The 25739-nt window shown below is 56.0% G+C and overlaps 2 protein-coding genes and 1 pseudogene across 7 annotated transcripts in view; 2 read left to right on the top strand and 1 right to left on the bottom strand.

Moving 5' to 3' along the window:
* The window catches only part of GRN (granulin precursor), a 164850-nt gene that overhangs the window by 128280 nt on the left and 10831 nt on the right, over positions 1 to 25739 (bottom strand). The window lies entirely within an intron of this gene.
* Positions 989 to 2816, top strand: LOC126938685 (SHC-transforming protein 1-like; annotated as a pseudogene).
* UBTF (upstream binding transcription factor) lies at positions 11263 to 25617 on the top strand. 6 transcript variants are annotated; one of them, XM_050763080.1, is made up of 21 exons: positions 11263 to 11411; positions 13872 to 13996; positions 15462 to 15637; positions 16239 to 16322; positions 16427 to 16582; positions 18950 to 19014; positions 19293 to 19413; positions 19773 to 19883; positions 20220 to 20353; positions 20479 to 20620; positions 20895 to 20936; positions 21029 to 21142; positions 21233 to 21388; positions 21717 to 21872; positions 21954 to 22064; positions 22457 to 22545; positions 22650 to 22839; positions 24291 to 24338; positions 24434 to 24505; positions 24607 to 24750; positions 24839 to 25617. In XM_050763080.1, exons 2-21 carry the CDS (start codon positions 13939 to 13941, stop codon positions 24962 to 24964), a joined length of 2295 nt encoding a protein of 764 aa, XP_050619037.1. In that variant the 5' UTR covers positions 11263 to 11411; positions 13872 to 13938; the 3' UTR covers positions 24965 to 25617. The 6 variants fall into 6 exon arrangements, with proteins under 6 accessions (XP_050619037.1, XP_050619041.1, XP_050619039.1 ...); XM_050763082.1 differs by lacking the exon at positions 11263 to 11411 and adding an exon at positions 12490 to 12714; XM_050763083.1 differs by lacking the exon at positions 11263 to 11411 and adding an exon at positions 12626 to 12714 and having other exon boundaries at positions 13872 to 13968; positions 15464 to 15637.

The following is a 25739-nucleotide window of genomic DNA, read 5'->3' as shown; positions in this document are numbered from 1 at the left end:
TGATCCTCCTGCCTCAGCCTCCTGAGTAGCTGGGATCACAGGCATGAGGGCACTATCCTCGGCTAATTTTTGTATTTTCTGTAGACACAGGGTCTTGCTATGTTGCCCAGACTGGTCTCAAACTACCAGGCTCAAGCAATCCTGCTGCCTTGGCCTCCCAAATTGCTGGGGTATAGGCATGCGCTACCACACCCAGCCCCTATATAATTTTTTAAACAGAGTGAAAGACACAAACAGCCAAATTCACTCAAAATGAAATAGAGGATTTCGACCGGGCAAGGTGGCTCACGCCTGTAATCCCAACACTTTGGAGTTGGGATTATGAGCCCAGGGGTTCAAGATCAGCCTGGGCAACATAGCAAGACTTCCTGTTTAAAAAAAAAAAAAAAAAAAAAAAAAAAAACCAAGAAGGAAAGTTTCCAGTCTAACACGTAAAGAGCTTGGAAATCACCTCTACATTCAAACAAGTAAAAAGCTGAAAAAACTGAAAAATCAACTCTTGTTAGGTCCATCAGAGAAGTGGGGTCACACAGCAAATTGTTGTGCCCTAAATTGGTGAGCCAGTCAGATAAAATCACAATTTTTTTCTTAGACAGGCTCTTGCTCTGTCTGGAGTACAGTGGCACAATGATAGCTCACTGTAGCCTCAAATACCCGGGCTCAAGCAATTCTTCTGTCTCAGCCTCCCTAATAGTTGGGACTACAAACACGAGCCACCACACCCAGCTAATTTTTCAATTTTTGGTAGAGATGAGGTCTCCCTGTGTTGTCCAGGCTGGTCTCAAATTCCTGGGCTCAAGCAATACTCCTGCCTCAGCCTCCCAAAGTGTCGGAATTACAGGCATGAGCCACCATGCCCAGCCTGAGAATCACAGTTTATGGGAGCAGAAATTCACAAGCAGCAACTTCCACAGGAACCAGTGCCACTGTAGGAAAACCTGAAGTGTAATTGACAAATTGCTGTAGGCTCAATGTGAGCAACTCTGAAAGTTAAAAACCCCAGGGGGCGAGGGTCAGGGGTTATTGAGGCCGGAAGTGAGTATAATAAAGTTTCTATAGGGAGGCAGGGCCAGAGGAGAAAGTTGGAGTGGTGACCTAAGCAGGCAGTGGTGTGATCTGGAACCAAATCAGCCCGCAGTGCGATGCGGAGACTCCATGAGGCCCTGGTTTGCTCTGCCTCTTGGCCCTGCTCTGCATCCACTGAGACCACTTCCTTCCCGTCCTCATTTTGCTAGCTCCAATCCACAGCTGTTGTAGCAGAGGATGCTAATGGCCCAGGCTCACTTCCACAGGCTATATGGAGGTCCTGCAATCAATGCGTGCCCTCAACTTCAACACCCAACTCAGGTCACTCAGGGAGGCAGGCCATCAGTCTGGTGTGTGATGCTGTGCATCTAAGAGGGTGCACACACTAAGAGGGCACACACACTAAGAGGGTGACAAGGAGGAGAAAGCCCTGTAGCTGCCTGCTCAGCTCTATCCTGGGAAGGAGTAACCTGAAATTTGCTGGAATGCCAATCACTCTCACGGTTTCCACCAGTAGCCTCAACTTCATGGCCGCAGACTGCCAACAGGACACAACTGAGGATGTTGCCTACGTTGCCAAAGACCCTGTGAATCAGAGAGCCTGCCACATTCTGGAGTGCCCCAAAGGCCTTCCCAGGATGTCATCAGCACCATTGACCAGGCCTTTGAGTTGTGCTTCAAACAATACCTCAGGAACCCACCCCAATGGGTCACCCCCATGACAGGATGGCTGGCTTTGATGGATCAGCTTGGGATGAGGAGGAGGAGGAAGAGCCACCTGACCATTAGCACTACAATGATGTCCCAGGGAAGGAACCTCCTCCTGGGGAGTTGGTAGACATGAGGCTTCCGGAAGGAGCCGCTTCAGAGGCTGCTTGACCCACTCCACCCAGTGTCTGGTCCCCCAGCCACTTGGGAGCTACACTGCCTGTGGGACAGCCTGCTGGGGGAGATCCAGAAGTCCACATAACAGATGCTACCTCCACCACCCTGTCCAGCAGGCAGAGAGATCTCTAGTGATCCCTCCTGTGTCAACATCCAGAACCCAGACAAGGCCCAGCAAGAAGAAGGTGGTACTGGGCCCCCCATCCTGCCATCAGTGGCAGCGCACCCTGGGACCTCTTTGACATGAAGCCCTTTAACAATGCTCTTTGGGTGCCTCCCCCTCCCCAGCAGTGTCTGTGGCTGAGCAGCTCCAAGGGGAGCCCTGGTTCCATGGGAAGCTGAGCCAGCAAGAGGCTGAGGCATTGCCACAGCTCCACGGGGACTTCCTGGTGCAGGAGAGCACGACCAAGGCCAGTATGTGCTTACTGGCTTGCAGAGTGGGCAGCCCAAGCATCTGCCACTGGTGGACCCTGAAGGACTGGTTTGGACAAAGGATCACTGCTTTGAGAGTGTCAGTCCCAGCACTTTGGGAGGCCAAGGCGGGCGGATCACGAGGTCAGGGATCGAGACCATCCTGGCTAACAATGTGGAACCCCGTCTCTACTAAAAATACAAAAAAATTAGCTGGGCATGGTGGCAGGCACCTGTAGTCCCAGCTACTCAGGAGGCTGAGGCAGGAGAATGGCGTAAACCCGGGAGGCGGAGCTTGCAGTGAACCGAGATAGTGCCATTGCACTCCAGCCTGGGCAACAGAGAGAGACTCTGTCTCAAAAAAATAAAAATAAAAATAAATAAAAAGAGAGAGTGTCAGTCACCTCATCAGCTACCACATGGACAATCACTGGCCCATCATCTCTGCAGGCAGTGAACTGTATCTATAGCAACCTGTGGAGCCGAAACTGTGATCTGCCCCAGCACTCTCTTCCAGAAGATTCCACCCTATTCCCTAACTCTGGGGACCCCATTTGGGAGTGTTTTGTGGGTTTGGCCTTGTGTCAGAGCTGAGAGTAGTGTGGACACCGGGTTTAGTATCCAGCTAAGTGAGACAGTTTGAGTCAGAAGCCTGGGGGAGAATCCTGCTTCTCCCCAAACATTAATCACTGAAGTATTAATGGACAGAGTGGCCCCTTACCTAGGCCTTTCCTGTGCCAATCTGATGCCCCTTCCCCATGCCAACCTGATGCCCCTTCCCCAAGAAGGTGAGTGCTTGTCATGGAAAATGTCCTGTGGTGATAGGCCCAGTGGAGCAGTCACCCTTCTGGGCAAGGGGGAACAAATCACACCCCTGAGCTCTGTGTTGTACCCCCTCCACAACCCCCACCCCATGTTTAAACTTTGTGCCTTTGACCATCTCCTAGGTCTGAAGACATTTTATGCAAACAGTTCATGCCAGATGTGGTGGCTCACGCTGTAATCTCAGCACTTTGGGAGGCCAAGGCGGGTGGATCACTTCAGGTCAGGAGTTCAAGACCAGTCTGGCCAACATGGTGAAACCCCGCCTCTACTAAAAATACAAAATTAGCTGGGTGTGGTGGTGTGCACCTATAATCCTAGTTATTAAGGAGGCTGAGGCAGGAGAATCCCTTGAACCCGAGAGGTGGAGGGTGCAGTGAGCCAATATTGTACCATTGCACTCCCGCCTGGGCGACAGAGCAAGATTCCATCTCAAAAAAAAAAAGAGTTCACGGGTCCCTGAGTTCTATGACAGGGATGCTGACACCTTCTTGGCCTCTGGGACCCTGTTTTCTCCTTGCTCAGCACCCTCTCTGGTTTGGGTTGGGAGAACAGAGGCAGGAGTGGCAGCTATCCCCTCTCCCTGGGAATATGCAACCCTTAGAGATTGCCCCAGAGCCCCGCTCCCAGCCAGGGGGAAGATGGATCCCTCCCTTGCTCAGTGCCTCCTGGCCGGGGCCCCTCAATCCAAGGAGTCTGTATACACATTTCATAAACCCCACCCTCCCATGATGCATGCCTATTGTACTCTACAGCCAAAATGTAGCCCTTCCTCCTGGAGCCTCTGCCCTGCCTCCCTTTCTGAGAAAGGAGGGGTGGGGTGACTGAATTTGGGCTTCCTGTGCAGTAAACTCTCCCAGGTGGGTTTTGTGGAGGCGGTAAAAAGGGCATTGAGACTCTAAAGCAGTAGACCATGCCTGAATACCATCTGCAAGAACTGCATTCTTTTAAAATTCTATATGCATACATTTTAGGGATATGGACTTACTTTCCTAATTTTGTTTTCCATGGCTTATTCTTGAGCACAAAATGATAATCAATTATTACATTTATACATCACCTTTTTGAATTTTCCAAGACCTTTTACAGCTCTCAGCATTTTCGTTGCCCAGGCCTGTGAGGTAACAGGGATCAGCAGCATTATTATTTATATCAGAGACCTGAGGCAGATGAAATTGATTTCCAGCTAGGACTAGAAAAACTTGGGCCTCTTACAACGAGGCTGGGAGGCAGAAGTTTGCGGGAATGCATGTTCGTTTCACAGAGGGGAAATGCAAAACCTGCAGTTCCTGAGTACCTTCTACAGGTCCAGCCCTGCCTAGGCCTGGAATGGCCACACAACAGCAAGCCGGGCTTTCTCCTTAGCCCTTGTGGATAAAGGCCTCCTTTTATTGTTGTTGGGATGTTTCCATGGGTCTCACTTGTACCAAAGGGAAAACTCTTCATTAAAGTCCATATTTCTTCTAAAAATTAAAAATTAAAAAATAAAAAATAAAAATTGCAGGTGGAGTAGGTCAGAGGCGGCCCTACATTTTTGTGAGTTTTACCTCCAAGAGCTCTACTCAGTTACCCTTTCCTTCATATCCTGCCATCCCCTCACACCATGTACCCCAAATCACCACACTCTATTCTTTCTTTTTTTTTTTTTTTGAGACAGAGTCTTGCTGTGTCGCCCAGGCTAGAGTACAGTGGTGGGATCTCAACTCACTGCAACCTCCGCCTCCCGGGTTCAAGTGATTCTCTTGCCTCAGCCTGCTGAGTAGCTGGGATTACAGGTGCTTGCCACCACGCCAGGCTAATTTTTGTATTTTTAGTACAGATAGGGTTTCACCCTGTTGGCCAGGCTGATCTCGAACTCCTGACCTCTGGTGATCCACCCGCCTCAGTCTCTCAAAGTGCTGGGATTACAGGCGTGAACCACTGCACCCGGCCTAGAAAATGTTCTATATCTCTACTATCCAGTAAGGTAGCCACTAGACACATACAGCCATGGAGCACTTGATATATGGCAAATGTGACTGAGGAACTGAATTTTCCATTTTATTTAATTTTAATTAATTTGAACTTATGGTCGGGTGCGGTGGCTCATGCCTGTAATCCTAGCAGTTTGGGAGGTGGAGGCAGGCGGATTGCCTGAGCTCAGGAGTTCAAGACCAGCCTGGGTAACATGATGAAATCCAGTCTCTACTAAAAATACAAAACATTGGCCAGGCATGGTGGTGCAGGTCTGTAGTCCCAGCTACTTGGGAGGCTGAGGCATGAGAATGGCTTGAGCCTGGGAGGTGGAGGTTACAGTGAGCCGAGATCACACCACTGTACTACAGCCTGGGTGACAGAGCAAGACTCTGTCTCAAGAAAAAAACAAGTCCGGGCACAGTGGCTCACGCCTATAATCCCAGCACTTTGGGAGGCTGAGGCGGGCAGATCACCTGAGGTCGGGAGTTCAAGACCAGCCTGACCAACATGGAGAGACCCCCGTCTCTACTGAAAATACAAAATTAGCCAAGTGTGGTGGCTCATGCCTGTAATCCCAGCTACTTGGGAGGCTGAGGCAGGAGAATCGCTTGAACCCGGGAGGCAGAGGTTGCAGTGAGCCAAGATCATGCCATTGCACTCTAGCCTGGACAACAAGAGCAAAACTTTGTCTCAAAAAAAAACAAAAACAAAAACCAGGAGTTCAAGAGTTCAAGACCAGTCAGGGCAACATAGCAAGACTTCATCTTTAAAATAAATAAATAAATGTAGAATGGATAAATTGTGGTATATTTATACAATGGAAATACTACAAAAACAGGCAAAACTGATCTATGGTGATAATGGTGATAGAGCTCAGAACAGTGATCACATTTGGAGGGGAATACTGACTGAGTAAACTTGCTAAATGCACTAGGTGCGGTGGCTCATGCCTATAATCCCAGCACTTTGGGAGGCCGAGGTGGGCGGATCACGAGGTCAGGAGATCAAGACCATCCTGGCTATAACATGGTGAAACCCCATCTCTACTAAAAATACAAAAAAAAAAAAGAAAAAGAAAAAATTAACCGGTCGTGGTGGCGGGCACCTGTAGTCCCAGCTACTCGGGAGGCTAAGGTAGGAGAATGGCGTGATCTCGGGAGGTGGAGCTTGCAGTGAGCTGAGATGGCACCACTGCACTCCTGCCTGAGTGACAGAGCGAGACTCCATCTCAAAAAAAAACTTGCGAAGTACTAGAAATATTTGATATTTTGACCTGGGTGCTGGTTACATGGTATGCATATATGTAATATGATACTAAATACACATACCTAAAAGTTCATCAAGCTGTATACTTAGGCTGGTTTGGGTGGCTCCTGCCTATAATCCCAGCACTTTAGGAGGCTGATACAGGCAGATCACCTGAGGTGAGGGGTTCGAAATCAGTCTGGCCAACATGACGAAACCCGATCTTTACTAAAAATACAAAAATTAGCCGGGCATTGTGGTGGTCGCCTGTAATCCCAGCTACTCAGGAGGCTGAGACAGGAGAATCGCCTGAACCTGGGAGGCAGAGGTTGCAGTGATCTGAGATCGTGCCACTGCACTCCAGCCTGGGTAACAGAGTGAGACTCAATCTAAAAAAAATAACTAAAAATAGAATAAAATAAAAATACAGGCCGGGCGCGGTGGCTCAAGCCTGTAATCCCAGCACTTTGGGAGGCCGAGACGGGCGGATCATGAGGTCAGGAGATCGAGACCATCCTGGCTAACACGGTGAAACCCCGTCTCTACTAAAAATACAAGAAAATTAGCCGGGCGAGGTGGCGGGTGCCTGTAGTCCCAGCTACTCGGGAGGCTGAGGCAGGAGAATGGCGTGAACCTGGGGGAGCGGAGCTTGCAGTGAGCCGAGATCGCGCCACTGCACTCCAGCCTGGGGCACAGAGCAAGACTCCGTGTCAAAAAAAATAAAAAATAAATAAATAAATAAATAAATAAAAATACAAAAAAATTAGCTGGGTGTGGTGGTGCATGCCTCTAATCCCAGCTACTCAGGAGGCTGAGGCAGAATTGCTGGAACCAGGGAGGTAGAGGTTGCAGTGAGCCAAGATCGTGCCATTGCACTCCAGTCTGGGTGACAAAAGCAAAGCTCAATCTCAAAAAAGAAAAAAAAAAGTTGTATACTTAAAGTGTGTGTACTTTACTATCTCTAATTTACACAGCAATAAAAAAAATAACAAGGGGGCCGGGCACGGTGGCTCACGCCTGTAATCCTAGCACTTTGGGAGGCCGAGGCGGGCAGATCACGAGGTCAGGAGATCGAGATCATCCTGGCTAACACAGTGAAACCCTGTCTCTACTAAAAATACAAAAAATTAGCCGGGTGTGGTGGCGGGCGCCTGTAGTCCCAGCTACTTGGGAGGCTGAGGCAGGAGAATGGCGTGAACCAAGGAGGCGGACCTTGTAGTGAGCCAAGATTGCACCACTGCACTCCAGCCTGGGCAACAGAACGAGACTCAAAAAACAAAAAGGGACAGGCCGGGCACAGTCTTCTGCAATCCCAGCACATTGGGAGGCCAAGGCGGGCAGATCCCCTGAGGTCGGGAGTTCAAGACCAGCCTGACCAACATGGAGAAACCCCATCTCTATTAAAACTACAAAATTAGCCAGGTGTGGTGGCGCATGCCTGTAATTCCAGCTACTCGGGAGGCGGAGGCAGGAGAATCGCTTGAGGCGGGGGTTGCGGTAAGTCAAATTCTGTCTCAAAAAAAAAAAAGTAACAAGGGACAGTAACATTCTTGGCCCAAACACGTGTGTCTTTCTACCATCTTAAATAAATATTTAAAAACAGAACATTTCCAATACATATTAAAATATATAAATCTGAAAATATTGGTATACCATCTAAAATTACTCCCCGTAGACCGGGAATTTAAGTACCACACTTTGGTTAACGCATTCCAGGCACTCTGGGGGTTTTATATAAGCTGGTGCTTGGATGCTGGCAACCTGGGGAAATGCTGAGGCCAAGTGGAAATTGTGTAGCTAGGATCCTGCTTTGTCACCAGCCTGGGCTAGGGTTATTGAGTGCCAGCACTCTGCTTCAAGGCACATGCCGGAAGGCTGGAGGGTGGGGAGGGAGATGAACTAGGAAAGGGGGCAAAGAAAAAGGGACAAGGGCAGATTCCCTCATACTCTGGCCCTTAGCCCAAGTCTTGGACTCCTGACCTCACCACAGATGAAACAGATGTAAAACAAGCCAATTGGTTTCCAAGTGGGAAGGGTGCCAGCCATAGTTTTTGCTGCCCAAGGAATCAATAAATACTCATTCTTATGATTCATGTTCATCCTGTTTTATTCCAAAGCATTTTACCAAAAAGCCCCTTGGTCCAGCCAAAAAGTTCGGGGCCAGGAGCCAGGACACCTGGACTCCAGATCTGCTTGTGGAAGATTTGGAACGTTGTTGGTGGGGGGGGGGTCTCAGGTTCTCTCACTGTAATGTGGCAAGTGCCATCTGTGGAGAACTTTTACATACATCATCTCATTTGACCTTCTGATTCCTGGTGAGAGAAGCAAAGTAAATAGGATTGCTATTCTAATTTTACAGATATGGAAACTGGGACCAGGGAAAGTTAATAAGACACTCAGATTCACACACTATTAAGAAGGTGGGGAAGCTGAAACTTTGGATTCCAAACCCTTTGCTCTTTCCTAGTCAAAACAAGTCAGTTCTATGCCTCACTTTTCCTTTTTTTTTTTTTTTTAAACGTATTATAATAGGGTGTGTGTGTGTTTGTAGAGGCAGGGTCTTGCTATGTTGTCTAAGCTGATCTTGAACTCCTGGGCTTAATCACTTAAGACCTCCTGTCTGGGTCTCCCAAAGTGCTGGGATTACAGGTGTGAGCCAGTACGCCTAGCCCACCATGCCTCACTTTTAGTGCAGTGTGATCCTACACAAATTGCCCTGTGTATATTCCAGGGGCCAATCTGGGTTTGTAAGGCCAGAAACATGTGCAATTGTGGGGTGAGGGGGTAGGTGGTCGGTGGCTCTTTTGACCAAAAAAAAAAAAAGATGAAAACAAAATTAAGTTCAGGGTCTTGGGCAGGTCCTGAAAGTTAGGGGCCTAGAAGCTGAAATTAATCTACGAGTGGTAAATCCGCCTCTCCTATATGCCAGTGCCCCCAAAAACAAACAAACAAACAAACAAAAACAGGACACACCAGATCTTGACAGGGCTTCCTCCCTGTTTGTGAAACGTGACAGAAGTGGGATCTGGAAGTCCTGGGAAAACAATCTCATTTCTCCCAGGAGACAAGAGGAATTACAGCAGCAAAGAGGCAGGCCGAGTGGAGGAGAAGGCTGCATGCCAGGGGAGAGTCGAAAGGGGCTGGATGATCCAGCTGGCCGAGATGCGGGCAGTAGAGCCTCGGTGTGGGAGACTGGCAGCCTGAGAGCCAGGAGCAATGGCGCTGCCCCAGAAGCGGTGGCTGGAGGCTGGGCCTGCTGGAAGCAGGCTTCCTTCAGATGGTCTTCTGGCTCCCTACGTCCTGTCCTGATAACCTTTCCTCTGAAAAGGGGAGGCAAAGACAGACAACCACAGCCATGGTAGTGGGAGGGTGGGTGGTGGACCCCGTCCAGGCCTTTCATCCCCGGCCTGCAGTTTAGTGAACCGGGAGACGTCTCGTCGGAGGCTGCTCCGCTGCCGCCCGGAGCAGCGAGAACCGGGTGCTGGGCTCCCCTCGCGGCTGCCCGCCGCCGCCGGGGGGCAGCGCCTGCGGCCTGCTTTCCCAGGGCCGGCCGAGGCTTTTTGACAAGCTGATTGCGTGGCGGGGATTGGCTGGTCCGGGCGTGACGCCGGTAACAACAAAGGTGGAGTTGGAAGAAATTAGATTAAAGGAGAGAAAAAAAATTAAAGGGGGAGCTGGCAAAAGACAGGAGGTATAGACCGAGGGGGAGATGCGCCAAGTGGTGTCTCCCGGTTCCGACTCCCCCCCCCCCGCCTCGACCCCAGAAGATCCCTCGCGCAAACCCACTGGGATTTTGCTCTTTCCCCTACCCCCGCCCAGTGACCGACGCCGGGGTAGGAAGGATAGCCGCTTCTTCTTGAAAAATCCCCGCAACTCCCACCCTGACACCCCTCACTACGATCCAGGGGAAGAACTTTTTGCTCGGACTCCTCGGATCCTAAACCCAGCGAAGAGGGGGACATTGATAAGCTCGTCCTTTTAAAACCCGGAAGGCCCTCGCGGAGCATGGAGATCGGATAAGGCGGGGTGCTCCCTCGGTTTTCCGATGTGTTGCAAATCTAAGAGCTTCTTTCTCGCTTTTTTTTTTTTCCCCTGTAACTACCCCCCCTCCCTTTTGCTTCAGGGTTGCAAAAGCAAAGAGCAATAAAAAAAAAAAAAACCGCGCACACACTCAGACACACACCAGTGGCGACAGGGGAGAGTTGGAAAGACGCAGGAGAGAAGCAGGAGGCAGGAGGCAGCGGGGATGGAGCAATGGGAGCGGGAAGCAGGCAGGTTTCCTTGCAAATCCCCCTCCGGCCTCACGCCGCCTCGCCAGCCCCGGCAGGGGAGCGAGGACCCCGGCGAACAGATGGAGGAGTGGAGCTCGCTCTAGGCAGCTGGGCTTGGCCGGAGAATGGAGGAGCCACCAAGCGACCGGCTGATTGGAAGAGAAACGCAGAGCGATGGAGGCGGGGGTAGGAGGACGATTTCTCTGCGGGGACTGGCGGCGGCGTACACGCCCGGGTCGGGCGCTGCAGAGCTTGGCTGGCTTTCAACCCGCGCTCGCCGGCTCCAGCCCCGCGCGCCCCCACCCCTAGCCCTCCCGGCGGCTCCGCAGGTGAGTGCGAGCTGCGGGCAGAAAGATCCAAAAGTCTCAACACGCCCGCCCTGCAAAAAAGGAAAAAAGAAAAAAAAGGAAGAAAACCATTTTACTTTAAAAAAATTTTTTTTTTGTGCAACCCCTAAAGCAGTGGGAGGGAAGGGGTGAGGCTGAGCCGCCCGGAGGAGGCGGAGGGGCCAGGCGAGGCCGGGGTGGCCCGGGAGGCGGCGGCGCCGAGGCGGCTCTGACGGGCAAGCGCTCGGAGCGGCGCTGCGCTGCGCCGAGGCGGGCGGGCGGGCGGGCGGAGCGGGGCGGGCGGAGCGCGGCGCGTGGGGCTCGCCATTAGCCGTCGCTCCGCTTCGCCATCTCGGGCTTTGTCTGGCGACTCGCTGCCCCGACGTCGGCTGCAGCGGAGCTGCGGCTCGGCTGTTCCGCCCGCCGTGCTCCCAGGTGCCCCCGGCCTGCGCTCCCATCCACACGCTCGGTAAGTGAGCCCGGGCGCCGCGGATTTCGGGGGAGAGGGGTTGCTACGAGTGGCGGCGGCACCGATCTCCATGCGCCCGGGCAGGCCTGGGGAGCCATGCCGGGCTGGATTGAACCGGCTCCCACAGCGGCCCCTCCGCCGGAGCCCGTCGTTCCCTCGCCGTTTCCGGGGTGTAAAGAGCAACGGGGATTTTTTTTTTTTTTTTAATGCAGAGATTTTCGGTTTTGGGTTTTTTTAAAGTTTCCTATGTACCGTTCGGCAATGAGAGGATCGCGAGGTAGGCGCCGAAGCTGGACGCCGCGATCGGCGTGCGTGCGCCCCAAACCAGTGGCCACGCTCCGGGGGATGAGGGTGGGCGCGGACCGCTCGCTCCGGGAGGCGGGAGAGAGCTGGCCTGGAAGCCCCAGTCTGAGCTGGGAGGACTTGGGGGAGAGCTCCGGAGCAGGGCTGTGGGCGCCCCCCAAGCCTTCCTGGCCGCCGGGGGCCCCTCCGGGCACCCTCTCCGCGGCCGCGCCTCGGCCCTCCCTCCCGCGCCGGCAAAGCCTGCTAGTTCCCCCGCGGGTCTGGCGAGGTCGCTCTCGGCGCCCGCCCGCCCGCCCCGGCTCCGAGCCCCGCCGCCATCCGGGCGGCTGCGTGTCTCCCTGCCCCGGCCCCCCCTTCCCCGGCGGCGGCGGCGGCAGCAGCAGCAGCAGCAGCCGCCGCCGCCACCAGCACCAGCACCACCACCACCCCCCTCCCCCCTCCTTCCTTCCCTCCGCCTCGGCCGCCCGGGTCCCCCCAGCTCCCGCCCCTCCTCCCAGCTGCCCCCCGCGGAGCCCGCCCGGGCAGGCTGTGGGAGGGAGCGGAGCCGGCGAGGCGGGCGGGCTGGCGCTCGCTCCCCGGGGGTCGGTGTGCGCTCTACGGGGAAGGACGCGCTCGCTGCCCCGCTTCTCCCGCCCCCCCTCCCGCTCCTCCTCCTCCCTTCTCCCTCCTCCTCCCCGCTCCGGCGGCTGAGGCTGCGGCGGCGGCGGGGGGTGTGCGAGCTGAGGCCGGGGCCGGCGGCGGGCGGGCTGCCTGCAGGCGGAGGGCGCTGTGCTTTGTGCTTTTCGCCGCGAGGAGCAGCAGGCAGCAGCCACAGCCGCCGCCGCCGCCGCCACAGCAGCAGCAGCCGCCGCCCCAGCGCCGCCGCCTCGCCCGGAGGAGGAGCCGCTGCCGCCGCGGGAGGGAGCTGCGGCTGTGCCCGGCCGAGCGGGGGAGGGCGCCGCCACTCAGAGCCGGGGAGGGAGCCGCCGGAGCGGGAAGCCCGGAGGCCGCGCTGCGCCGGGTAACCGAGGCGGCTGAGGACGCGCGCTGGGTTCGGGGCCGGACAGCAGGGAGCGAACCGCGGGTTGCGGTGGGCGCCCAGCAGGGACCCGGAGCGACCACCGAGCAGGGGACCGGGCGCGAGCAGACCAGGGCACTTGGGAGGACGCCGAGAGCCGGGGGAGGGGAAGGCAGGAAGCGAGGCCTGAGCCGAGCCACGGCCGCTGGCGGAGGAGCCCGCGCTTCTCGGATCCGGCAGGCGCAGTTCTCCCCGGCCGCCGGAGGGGGCGGCGGGGCCGGTGAGCGCTGCGCCCCCGCCTCCCGGCCGCCGTCCTCCCGCCCTCTCCTTGGCTCGGCTCCCCGGAGGCCGGGGCGGGGGCGCCGGCGGGGCTGGGCCGCAGGCTCGGGGGAGGAGGCGGCGGTTCCCGCCGCGGTCGCGCCTCTGTGCCGGGCTCCTCCGTGCGCGTCGGGGTGGCTGGGTGGTGGCGGCGCCTCTGGCCGGGGTGGGTGGCTCGGGGGCGGGGGGCAGGCTAGGCCGCTTCTCTCCGGCTGCTCGCCCGCCTGTGCGGGCGGGGACGGCGAAGGGAGCCCGGGAGGGGGGAGCGGCGGGAATCCGGATCCGGTCCCCGGGGGCGGTGCGGCCGCTGCGCTCCGGGGCTGGCGGCGGCTGCGCTGCGTCCGGGTCCCCGCCGGGTTGCGGAGGCGGGGGGAACCGGCTGGGGGGAGGCGGGAGGAGGAGACTGGGGCGCGTGCCCGCTTCCGTGGCCGCGCGCGCCCTTTACCCGCCCTTCCTCTTCCCCCGCCCTCCAGCCTGGGGCCTCCCCGGGGCGGGCGCTCAGAGGAGGAGGAGATTTTTTTTTTTTTTTTTTTTTTTTTTTTTGGCTGGGGTTGGGGAAGGGGGGCGGAGGGCGGGCGCTCGCTGCACGCGGGAGCTGGGAGCAGGCCCTCGCGTGGGCAGGGGAGGGCGCGCGCCGCGGAGCCGGGCCGCAGGGGCTGGGGGAGGGGGGTCAGGAAGAAGAGGAGGGGCGTACTCTCCCTCCCAGAGACCCCTTAAGTCTGATAAGGTTATGGCTGGGTCTCTGAGAGCGTGGACCTGCCCACCTTTACTCTGGGCGGGGAGGGTTAGAAAGTCGATCACCTCTCAGCCTTCCTGAGTGGGAACTTGTATGTCTTCCAAAGGGTGAGGTGGCTTTGACCCCGGGTTGCCCGGCCAGCACGACCGAGGAGGTGGCTGGACAGCTGGAGGATGAACGGAGAAGCCGACTGCCCCACAGACCTGGAAATGGCCGCCCCCAAAGGCCAAGGTAGGGGCATCCACTCCCAGCCCTCTGAAACTTAAACCCTCTTTGCCTCGTGGCTGTGGGGCACACTGCCTTCTTCAAGGGCTTTTCCAGTCTGCATACACTGAATTGGGGGAGAAAGTGCCTTGAGTACTTATGAATCAAGCATCTCCCACACTTGATTGGTTTGGCTGAATCCAAATTTTTTGGCCTGGAGTGGCTTACCTCCCCTCTCTCCCTGTCCCTCACACCCTATGTTAGAGGAGGCCTGCCTTCTGGGGTTTGCATTCAGCCTTAAGTGTGTCCTAGCCCAGTGTCCTGGAATGGGAGGAATGATGACTGTAGAGGAAGGGTCAGGAAGCGGTTAGGGAAGGCTTCTCAGGCTTTTTAGGAAGACCGTGAGGCTTTTGTAGAGGCAGGTGGAGAAGAGGGCTGTTGTGGTGGTTTGAGGCCCCAAGCCATGGGATATATGTACTCAACTAGATCTCTGCCTCATTCAGCAGTGATCCAGTTTGGATGGGGGTGGAGGGTAGGATGGAGCTGGGCAGCTGGCCATGCTTGTGGGACATTGAGGGGAGAGGGGGTTATGGGTCCTTGTGGCCCATTCTGCAGAATCCCTGGCCTAGGTTACGAGATGCAAATGAAAATGGAGAGCCCTTTTGACTTCTGGCCTTGGGTGACTATTCTCCCAGCCCATCCACAGAGGCCTAGAGCTCTCTGGGGCTGCATTTCAGTGGCTGAAAATAACTGGTCCAGACCTGGTCTTGCTTCCCTGGGGAGTTGGGCTGACAAGACAGCTTGTAATTCTGGGGGTTCTCCCTGGATCAGGGCCCTGAGAGCTTTTGTGCACCTGCCTACTTTGCCTCAGAGTTGCCCTGTATCCTGCTTCTGTTTCTGTTTCTTTTTTCTTATTTGCCAGAAATTCTCCCTTGATCTGCCTTGAGGGGCTAGGGGATAGTGGGTGTCTCTAACATTGGTCTCCAGCTGTGCAGGACAGACATCTGCATGAATTTTCCTTACTGCCCACACCCCATCCTCAGTCCTTGCACATTTAGAATATCCACTCAGAACTTGAATTTGGCAGCACGTTTAGATACAATGCCTCCTTGCTTCCCTCCTCTGACAAACTATCTCATTTCCCACAAAGTCCTGAATCACTGTACCTTCATTTCCACCCCTCTTCCCCTTACAGCAAATAGCTGCCTGTTGCAGCTTGGCACAGTAGAAATGATAATAGCTTTGAAGCAAGCCAGACTTGAGTTTGAGCCTGGCTTTCTAGGTATAGCATGGTCTGGACTGGAGTCCCTGCCCTCATCCAGTATGGCCACAGTTTCCTTAGGGCTGAGCCATATCTTGTCTCTGCCTTCAGATGGGAAGCAACCAGGGGCTGGGATGCCCTAGGGAGGAAGAGTTGAGCACTCAAGAACTGGGGAACAGATTTGGGGGATAGCATGAGCCAGGCATGATGGCCTCTGTTACCCTTCACCAGACCGTTGGTCCCAGGAAGACATGCTGACTTTGCTGGAATGCATGAAGAACAACCTTCCATCCAATGATAGCTCCAAATTCAAAACCACCGAATCACATATGGACTGGGAAAAAGTTGCATTTAAGGACTTTTCTGGAGACATGTGCAAGCTCAAATGGGTGGAGATTTCTAACGAGGTAACTGATCCCCCCTTTCTGACACACACACATACATATACAAACATTACCCCCTCCTCAGCCGTGGTAGGGGAAGTGAAACAGGCTGTAAACAGGAAGGAAAGAGACCAGGAGAGGCGTTCATGTGGTCGCCCGTTAGCTCTCTACCTGCCCCTTTGCATTTTGGGAGGTGGCACGGTTGACAGCACTGGCTTAAAGTTATGCCACTTTCTATCTGGGTGGTCTTGAGCCGAACAGCCTGAGCTGTGCTGAGATTGACAGAGGTGCTAACATGCTGAGATTGAAGGAGGTGCTGGCATGGACAACCAGGTTGAGGTCAGGTAGTCCCCTTGTTGCTGGCCTTTGGTGTGTACTGACTGCCTGGGCCTCTGTGGTAGGCATGGGCCAGTGCCTGGGTGTCAGGGTGCCTGCTTCATTTGGCTGTTGGCCTCTGCTCTTCTTTGGTAAATTTAGTCTGCTTCATTTGGCTGTTGGCCTCTGCTCTTCTTTGGTAAATTTAGTCTAGTAAAGAGTAGAAGAGACCCATTATAAGACGGGTGTATGCTACTTGTGGCATTTTCCTTTTCCCAACTTCCCCTTCCTCCCGCCCCTCTTCTTCCAGGTGAGGAAGTTCCGTACATTGACAGAATTGATCCTCGATGCTCAGGAACATGTTAAAAATCCTTACAAAGGCAAAAAACTGAAGGTGAGTTACTAGAAGGAGGAGCATGAGGGGTAGGGGAGGAAAGATCCAAAGAACGGATGGTATTTGACCTCCATTGTGTCCTTGTTCCTTGTCCCTTCTTCCAGAAACACCCAGACTTCCCAAAGAAGCCCCTGACCCCTTATTTCCGCTTCTTCATGGAGAAGCGGGCCAAGTATGCGAAACTCCACCCTGAGATGAGCAACCTGGACCTAACCAAGATTCTGTCCAAGAAATACAAGGAGCTTCCGGAGAAGAAGAAGGTGGGGGGAGGAGAGTTAAGGTGGGAGGAGGGGAGAGGCTGGGAGCAGCTGGTGTGGTGTGGGTCGGTTGGAGGTAGGCCTCGGAGAGACCTGGCATCAGGGACGAGGGTGAGTCAGCACAGCAGAGTAGGTCCTGGGCAGGCACACCTGATCGCCCCTTCCTCGGCCCACACGTGTTCAGGCACAGGCACCACCACAGATGCTCAGACAGCAGATGCTCAGACCAACCTTTCCCCCTACAGAAAACCCACAGCATTCTGTTTCATCAGGCTCTCTCCCCCATACACCCATCCTCACTGTTAGGCTGCGCAGCACTTCTTCACTCTCTATGACGTTTCCCGTCATGGTCTCATCTGATACTTGCGATGTCTTCATGAAGGTAACCCCAGGAAAAGGTTATCCCAGTTTTGTGGGCAAGGAACTGAGGTGCAGGAGGGTTAAGTGTCCCAGGTGACACAACTATTGATACTAGAGCAGGATTTAGTGCCCCAGAGTCCCAGTCCAGTGCTGTTACTGCCATGTCCACCTGTGAAGTGCACTTCCTTCTCCACACACACATGTTCACTCAAGGACACACATTGTCCCTCCTGGCCTCATACTGTTCCTTGCAGAGGTCGGGCACTGTCCCAGACCATCAAAGCATTAACCCTGGTTGGAGGGTTGCCCAAGCCTCCCAGGCAGGACTGCAGCACAGAGCTCAGAAGGTCCCTCCCAGAGAAAGGCAGCAAAACATTGGAAGAGCCCTGCAGATGGGACATGAGGAAGATGGGATGGGGACAGGGGACACAAGAGACACTGGACAAGGAGACAGAGCCAGGGATAGATGGGGAAGGGCAGCGGGAAAGACAAGGAGCACATCTGCTTGGAGAGGAAACAAAGCCACACACAGCCAGTTCTCAAAAGGTGGCACCAGCCGCCGCTATGCTATTAGTAGCCCTTTTTCCTGGTTGGCATGCCCTGGCTGCAGACTGACATGCCCTTGGTGCTGTACCCAAAAAAGCCAGCTGTCTGCAACCACTGCCCAAGCAGAGCAGGGGTATGGATTGCTGGAACTGTTGTTGACTCTTTTGATAAGGATGTTGGACAGTTGACTGCACACACCCAAACACTCATGGGATGGGAGGGAGAGGCCAAGCTCTAGAGTCAGAGTCAGGGAAGGCCAGAATAAACTGGTAGAGTGGATGAGGTGCTGTCCTGCGGGGCACAAGACTTGGGCCTGTTCTCCTGGCTCTGCCACTGAATCGCTGTGTATGGGGCCTTTGGTAAGTCATTTTACTTCTCTGGGCCTGGTCCTTATGTGAGGTGAGCCAGGTCTGTGTGGTGTTCTCCAGCTCTAAAACTGTTTTGTCTGAGGAGGACTGAGATTGGAGAAGAGGAGGCTGAGCTCTGCTTCTGGTTTTCTGTGGGAACTATGGGAAAGGAGCGCTGCCTCTCTCTGTCTGGTGCTTCTATAAGAGGCGGGTTGGGCTCAATTGCCATGAGCTCCTGGCACCTGCCAGTGCCACTCTTGTGAGCCTGCGAGGATGAAAGAAGAGATGGACATTGCGTGGCAGCCAAGAGAGGAGGTTGATGAAGAGAAAGAGACACATTGGAAAGGAGGAACAAGAGGGAGACTTTGCAGAAGTGGGGAAAGATGCAGGGAGGGAGTGAGGTGAGGGTGGGAAGGCAGTGGGGAGGCCCAAAAGGGGGTGATGAAGGGAAGGGAAGCCAAGTGGTGGGAGAGAATGAGTGGGCTGAGGGAGGGAGGGCTGGAGGGGACAGACAGCTGGGATCCTAGAGAAAGGGAAGAAGGTAATGGTGTCAGAAATAGGCGGGAAGGTGCAGGGCAGCTGGCTGTGACTTGTATTGGAAGAACTTACTCTGGGTTCCCCTCCACACAATCTCCCCTCATGCCTTGGAAATAGGACTCAGCCCAGCCCTGGCCCTATGTAGAGGCCACCTCCAAGGGGCCAGACTAATGTCAGCTGCCTCAGACAGTGAGAAGAGGGAGCAAGGCCTGCACCCGACTCCACTGTGAGAGTTCTGTGGTATTGGAGAAACGAGTGGGGGAGCCTCAGCGCTGCCACCACGCACTGTGTGACTGTGGGTAATGCCATGGCCCCCTTCTGGGACTCTCGCTCAGAAGGAGAGAATAGGATATAGGATTCAGTGTCTGGGCAGCCCCTGCAGCTCCCACCATCTGTGGTAGAAGCCAGCAGGTCTGCTCTGTGGTGAGTCCCGCCGGGAGGCGGGCAGGGCACCAGCCTCCACTCCCTGCATCACAGCGTGGGAGGCAGAAGAGCCAGCGAGGAGGGGCCTGGGTAGCCTTCATAGCTCAGGGCAAGATACCCTTGGGTCCTGGGTGACCCTATCCCCTCCTCCCCCCAGATGAAATATATTCAGGACTTCCAGAGAGAGAAACAGGAGTTCGAGCGAAACCTGGCCCGATTCAGGTAAGGCAGTGGAGCCCAGAGGAGGGCTATGGGGAACTGGGGGCAGCAGAATAGGCTAACCCTGGCCAGAGCCTGGAGTTTGCCATCTCTGAGGCATGGAAGAGGATGGGTCACATGTGAGCCCTAGTGTGTCATGCTCAGGGGCAGGGACAGGCAGGCAGCCACTGTCCCACTGAGCCCCAGCTGAAAGGCCCAGGAGGCTTGGTGGGTGGGGCAGCTAGCTTGGGTCTGCCCTGACAGCGTCCCCTGCTGATCCTTGCTCCCCATGTCCTGGCTAGGGAGGATCACCCCGACCTAATCCAGAATGCCAAGAAATCGGACATCCCAGAGAAGCCCAAAACCCCCCAGCAGCTGTGGTACACCCACGAGAAGAAGGTGTATCTCAAAGTGCGGCCAGATGTGAGTGTCCGGCCAAGGGCTGGGGATGGAGGATGCACGGCGGTGGCCAGGGGGGAGCCGCACCAGGTCGGCCGGGCACGGTGCAGGGGAGCAGGAGAGGAGGCCCCTCCCCAGGGGTGGGCTGCATGGACAGGGCCCGGGCCAGCTGGCGTGCGAGCGTGTGCGTGCGTGCGTGTATGAGCCAGTCCCCTTGCACCTAGGCGGGATTGCCGCCTCTCTGCCTTCCCCTCCTGGCCTGTGGGGGACACTGATGTGACCTCCCATGGCCTGAGGGGGCGGGGGCATCTGTGCCCCCTTCCCCCCTCCCCCTCCCCCTGCCCCTGGCTGCCTGTGCGTGTCTGACGGCTTTTGGTTTGCAGGCCACTACGAAGGAGGTGAAGGACTCCCTGGGGAAGCAGTGGTCTCAGCTCTCGGACAAAAAGAGGCTGAAATGGATTCATAAGGCCCTGGAGCAGCGGAAGGAGTACGAGGTTAGGCTTCCGCTGCGCTCCTCCCTGTCCGGCTCTTCACGAGCCTCTGCCCTCTGACTCCGTGGCCACCGCACTCTGCGGGAGGTGTCACTCCCCATCCTCTGTTGAGGGAGGGGCCTTCTGGGCCCCTCACCTCTGCCCCTACCTTCCCCACCCCCCACCCCTATGAGATCTCAGGCTAGGGCAGGGCAGGGCACCATGTCTCATGTGACACCATTGACGCGCAGCCATTCCCAGCTTTGCTCCCTGCCTGCCCTCCCCAGCGGCTCTCCCCGTGCCCCTGCCGCAGCTAACCCCACACCCCATTGCCCTCCATCCCTCCACCTGGCTCTGCAGGAGATCATGAGAGACTATATCCAGAAGCACCCAGAGCTGAACATCAGTGAGGAGGGTATCACCAAGTCCACCCTCACCAAAGCTGAACGCCAGCTCAAGGACAAGTTTGATGGGCGACCCACTAAGCCACCTCCGTGAGTGCTGCCCTGGGGTGGGTGGGCGAGTGGGCAGCTGGGAAGTTGGGCTGGGCTCTACGGGTGAGGCGGCCTGCTGTCCTGCTCGCTCACGGGCTGCGCCTCTCTCCCCATGGCTCTGATAGGAACAGCTACTCGCTGTACTGCGCAGAGCTCATGGCCAACATGAAGGACGTGCCCAGCACGGAGCGCATGGTGCTGTGCAGCCAGCAGTGGAAGCTGCTGTCCCAGAAGGAGAAGGACGCCTATCACAAGAAGTGTGACCAGGTGAGCTGTGGCAGGGGCCACCCTGCCTTGGGGTTTTGAAGCATGAGGTCTGATCCCATCTTGGGCTAGTCAGTCCCTGGTGGCGTGTGCCTTGGGTACTTGCCTCCAATTCGGTGTGGGGCTGGGCTGAGCTTAGCAACTGAGCCCATCCAGGCAGGGAGTCCAGCCCACACTCAGGCTCTGGAGGCCCACCGAAGGTCACTGTCCTCCGAGTACTGCAGGGTCTGTGGTGACACTGTCACCAGAATGATCCTGACTCCACTCACTTTCCCAGAAAAAGAAAGATTACGAGGTGGAGCTGCTCCGTTTCCTGGAGGTAAGTGTTCCTCCGGTAGGGCAGTGGGCAGAGAGGACTGGGGCTTGGCAGGCAGAGCCCTCGTGAGCCCTGTGCCCCTCTTTCCTCTCCAGAGCCTGCCTGAGGAGGAGCAGCAGCGGGTCCTGGGGGAGGAGAAGATGCTGAACATCAACAAGAAGCAGGCCACCAGCCCCGCCTCCAAGAAGCCAGCCCAGGAAGGGGGCAAGGTGGGCAGAGGGTGCGGCCGCGCAGGCGGGGGTGGGCAAGACTGGGCTCCCTGGCAGCACCACGGACCCCGACCCTCTGCACCTGGACAGGGCGGCTCCGAGAAGCCCAAGCGGCCCGTGTCGGCCATGTTCATCTTCTCGGAGGAGAAGCGGCGGCAGCTGCAGGAGGAGCGGCCTGAGCTCTCCGAGAGCGAGCTGACCCGCCTGCTGGCCCGAATGTGGAACGACCTGTCTGAGAAGAAGAAGGTCAGGCTGCCTGGCGGAGCGCCGTGCCCTCAGCGGGGCTGCCAGGGCCCCCTCCTCCCCTTGGCGGGCCGCGCCACCTCGCCCCTGGCCGCCTCAGCCAGCCTGAGCCACGCGGTGCCTGGGCTGGGACGTGGGGCCGGCGCCCAGCAGCCGGAAGGCGGGAAGCTGTCAGCTGAGCGCTGCGGGCCAGGCGGGGGCGAGCCCCAGGCGGGAGACATCTGCACCAGCCCACGCCTCTGCCTGCTGGCGGGTGCGCCTGAGCTGCTGCGCGGGGAGCGCGCGCCCCCTGGGGGTGGGTGGAAGGCTGACGCCCGGGCCATCCCCGCAGGCCAAGTACAAGGCCCGGGAGGCGGCGCTCAAGGCTCAGTCGGAGAGGAAGCCCGGCGGGGAGCGCGAGGAAAGGGGCAAGCTGCCCGAGTCCCCCAAGAGAGCTGAGGAGATCTGGCAACAGAGTGTCATCGGCGACTACCTGGCCCGCTTCAAGGTGACGGGTGGGAAGAGGTAGTACTGCAGCCTCCAGCCCCGGGTGACCCCTCCCAGGGCTGATACCCTTGTTGGTCCCCAGAATGACCGGGTGAAGGCCTTGAAAGCCATGGAAATGACCTGGAATAACATGGAAAAGAAGGAGAAACTGATGTGGATTAAGAAGGCAGCCGAAGACCAAAAGCGATACGAGGTAGGAATGGGGCTGGGGCCACCCCATTTGTTGAAAGCTCGAGCACTCCCCTTTGGGTGAGCCTCTCTGAGCAAGAAGGCCCAGTCTTGGTCTGTGACCCTCAGCAAGCCTCAGCTTCCTTCTCTGAACCCCTGTCTCTCATCAGTAAGGTGGGGGTGACATTGCTAGCCTCCAGGCTGACTCGGGGGACACGAGCAGTTGTGAAAGCACTTGTAAACTGTGGTGCCTGCTACAGATGTGAGCTGTTAGGAGGTTGCTCACTAGCTCTACCTGTTTCTCCTCCTCCCCAGCACAGAAAAAGACAGCCAGCTAAGGTGCTGATGGCATGGGGCAGAAGGCAACAGTATTTTGGGGGTGGGACTGGGGGGTGAATGTGACCTTTCTCCTTCCAGAGAGAGCTGAGTGAGATGCGGGCACCTCCAGCTGCTACAAATTCTTCTAAGAAGATGAAATTCCAGGGAGAACCCAAGAAGCCTCCCATGTGAGCCTGGGGGCTGGAGCCTGCCCTGGAGGTGGGGGAGGGTCAGGGCTGGAGGGCTGCTTTGTTGGGGTCCTGACCCTCCTTGTACCACCCCCACCTTCCAGGAACGGTTACCAGAAGTTCTCCCAGGAGCTGCTGTCCAATGGGGAGCTGAACCACCTGCCGCTGAAGGAGCGCATGGTGGAAATAGGCAGCCGCTGGCAGCGCATCTCCCAGAGCCAGAAGGAGCACTACAAAAAGCTGGCCGAGGAGCAGCAAAAGCAGTACAAGGTGCATCTGGACCTCTGGGTCAAGGTGAGAGAGCAAGGGGCCCTTGAAAGGAACAGGGAGGCATCAGACTAAGCCAGCACCAGCCCAGCCTGGCCCACCCACCCACTTGTGCTGGCTGGTCTCATTCATTATTTCATTCCATGCCCTCGCAATCCTGCAGGATAACGGTTACTATCACCCTTTTATTTTTATATTTTGAGACAGAGTCTTGCTCTCTTGCACAGGCTGGAGTACAGTGGTGTGATCTCGGCTCACTGCAACCTCCACCTCCCAGGTTCAAGCGATCCTCCTTCCACAGCTCCAGAGTAGCTGGGGCTACAGACAGGCACCACACCACCACACCTGGCTAATTTTTGTATTTTTTAGTAGAGATGGGGTTTCACCGTATGTTGGGCAGGCTGGTCTTGAACTCCTGACCTCATGTGATCCACCCACCTTGGCCTCCCAAAGCACTAGGATTACAGGCTTGAGCCACCGTCCCCAGCCACTATCACCCTTTTAAAAATAAGGAAACCAAGGCTCAGAGAGGTTAAGTAACTTGTCCAAGGTCACACAGTAAGTTGAAGAATCCAAATCAGACTGCCTTTTCCTCCCCTATCTGGGACCATGGGACCTCTCCTAGACTGCTGGCCTTTGTGCTTCCCCTCTGTGCTTTGGGTGAGTAGTCAGATCTGAAAAGTGGAGGGAATCACCTGTGTCCTTCCCACTCACCAAGGCAGATTGGCCAAGGACCCAGGAAGATTGTGGGGATTTGCTGTTTCAGGAGCTTGGCGAGCCCCACTGCCTCATCAGTGGCTCAAGGGTTTGATGTTGGGGTGTGGTTGATGATGCCAGGCTGACTCATCACAGGGGCACTTCTTTGGAGTGAGGAAGAGTGAGGAAGACTCTGATAGGAGCTTCCATTTGTGTAGAGCAATAGGGTGAATGTGAAAACCAACAGTCTTAGTGGTTTATAGAAGGACTCTGGGCATCAGAAGCAGAAATACTAGAGCTTGGGCCAGTGCAGTGGCTCACGCCTGTAATCCTAGCACTTTGGGAGCCCAAGGTATGAAGGATCACTTGAGGCCAGGAGTTCAAGACCATCCTGGGCAACATAGTGAGACTGCTGTCTCTACAAAAATGATTATAAGGTAGCATGGTGTGGTGGCACACACCTGTAGTCCCGGCTACTCTGGAGGCTGAGTTGGAAGGCTCACTTGAGCCTGAGAAGGCCAAGTCGTGAGCTGAGATTGTGCCACTGCACTCCAGCCTGGGTGACACAGGACACAGAGCAAGACCCTGTTTCAAAAAAAAATTGGAGCTGTGTTCTCAGATCACAGGGGCTCTCTGCAGAGACCTAAAATCTAGGGAGCCTGGGAGGGATAAGATGGGGTGATGATATATAAATGCTCAGCCCACTGCCTAGCACTGGGCCAGCATGCTCAGTCAGCAGTAGTTGGCTATATTCCAACCCTTGCCACCTCTGTCTCCCCCAGAGCCTGTCTCCCCAGGACCGTGCAGCATATAAAGAGTACATCTCCAACGTGAGTCTGGGAGCAGAGCAGCAGTGGGGTAGGGGTGGGGGGATTCAGGGGTGTCTGGAACTCACGGCTGCCACCTTCGTGTCCCCATCCTGCAGAAACGTAAGAGCATGACCAAGCTGCGAGGCCCAAACCCCAAATCCAGCCGGACTACTCTGCAGTCCAAGTCGGTAAGGAGCCCCTCCCAGATGCAGGGGCATGGGGCGGGTGGGACTGCCTGGAATGGCTGGGCAGAGACCAGAGACCACTGATGTGCCTCTGTCCCTCCAAGGAGTCCGAGGAGGATGATGAAGAGGATGAGGATGATGAGGATGAGGATGAAGAAGAGGAAGATGATGAGAATGGGGACTCCTCTGAAGATGGCGGCGACTCCTCCGAGTCCAGCAGCGAGGACGAGAGCGAGGATGGGGATGAGGTGGGGCAGACAGGGCACAGTGGGAGGGGAGGGGATTCCTGCCAGGATGGTCACCTGATGACTCTCCACATCCTTTCTCACCCCCCAGAATGAAGAGGATGATGAGGACGAAGATGATGACGAGGATGACGATGAGGATGAAGACAACGAGTCCGAGGGCAGCAGCTCCAGCTCCTCCTCCTCAGGGGACTCCTCAGACTCTGACTCCAACTGAGGCTCAGCCCCACCCCAGGGCAGCCAGGGAGAGCCCAGGAGCTCCCCTCCCCAACTGACCACCTTTGTTTCTCCCCCATGTTCTGTCCCCTGCCCCCCTGGCATCCCCCACTTTCTTTCTTTCTTTTTAAAAAAAAAAAAAATACGGTGGGGGTAGGGGGCTGGAGGAGCCCAGGCCAGGACTCTGCAGCCTCAGAGACATCAGCCCTTGGGGGTCCTCCTCCAGGGACAGCAACCATCAGACTAAGCCAGCACCGGACCAGCCTGGCCCACCCCTCCGACTTCTCTGCACTTGCAGTTCCGGCATGGACAGTGTACCGGAGAGTGGGGGTGGGGGGGGTCCCAAAGAGTTCGACGAGGCCTTCCACACCTGCGGCCCAATCCAAGGTGGGGTGGAAGCTTGGGGAAGACGCATTCCTTCCCAGAGGGGCCTGCCACCTGGACCCCTGCATTGGAACTGGAGGCAGGGAATGTGGGGAGAGGAGGGCTGGTGCCTTCGAGAAAACAGGCGCTGCCCTGGTGGCCCTCTCCCCTGCCCCCTGCAGGAAGGAGCTGCCTGGACCCATTCATGGGGGAGGGGGCAGAAGTGTTTTTTATATATGTGTATATATTTTTTTTTAAGCTCTGAGCTGTCAACGAGACGTTTCCTACCGATCTCGGCTGCCGTCTCTGTTGTCATTTCTGGGAGAGGGAGGGTTTAGGGGTAGGTTTGGAACCTTTTAAAAATGGTCTTGATGTGTGTGGAAGAGAGTATGTGTATGTGTGTTCCTGTACAT

Source organism: Macaca thibetana, chromosome 16, assembly GCF_024542745.1.
Source record: "Macaca thibetana thibetana isolate TM-01 chromosome 16, ASM2454274v1, whole genome shotgun sequence".
NCBI lineage: Eukaryota > Metazoa > Chordata > Mammalia > Primates > Cercopithecidae > Macaca > Macaca thibetana.
This window is presented reverse-complemented; position numbering and strand designations above follow the sequence as displayed.

Excerpts from the sequence above, each read along its gene's own strand:
- UBTF (XM_050763080.1), top strand. The coding sequence starts at position 13,939 with ATGAACGGAGAAGCCGACTGCCCCACAGACCTGGAAATGGCCGCCCCC. Across the intron at positions 21,143-21,232 it reads CAGCCCAGGAAGGGGGCAAG|GGCGGCTCCGAGAAGCCCAA; the intron begins GTGGGCAGAGGG and ends GCACCTGGACAG. Across the intron at positions 21,389-21,716 it reads ACCTGTCTGAGAAGAAGAAG|GCCAAGTACAAGGCCCGGGA; the intron begins GTCAGGCTGCCT and ends CCATCCCCGCAG.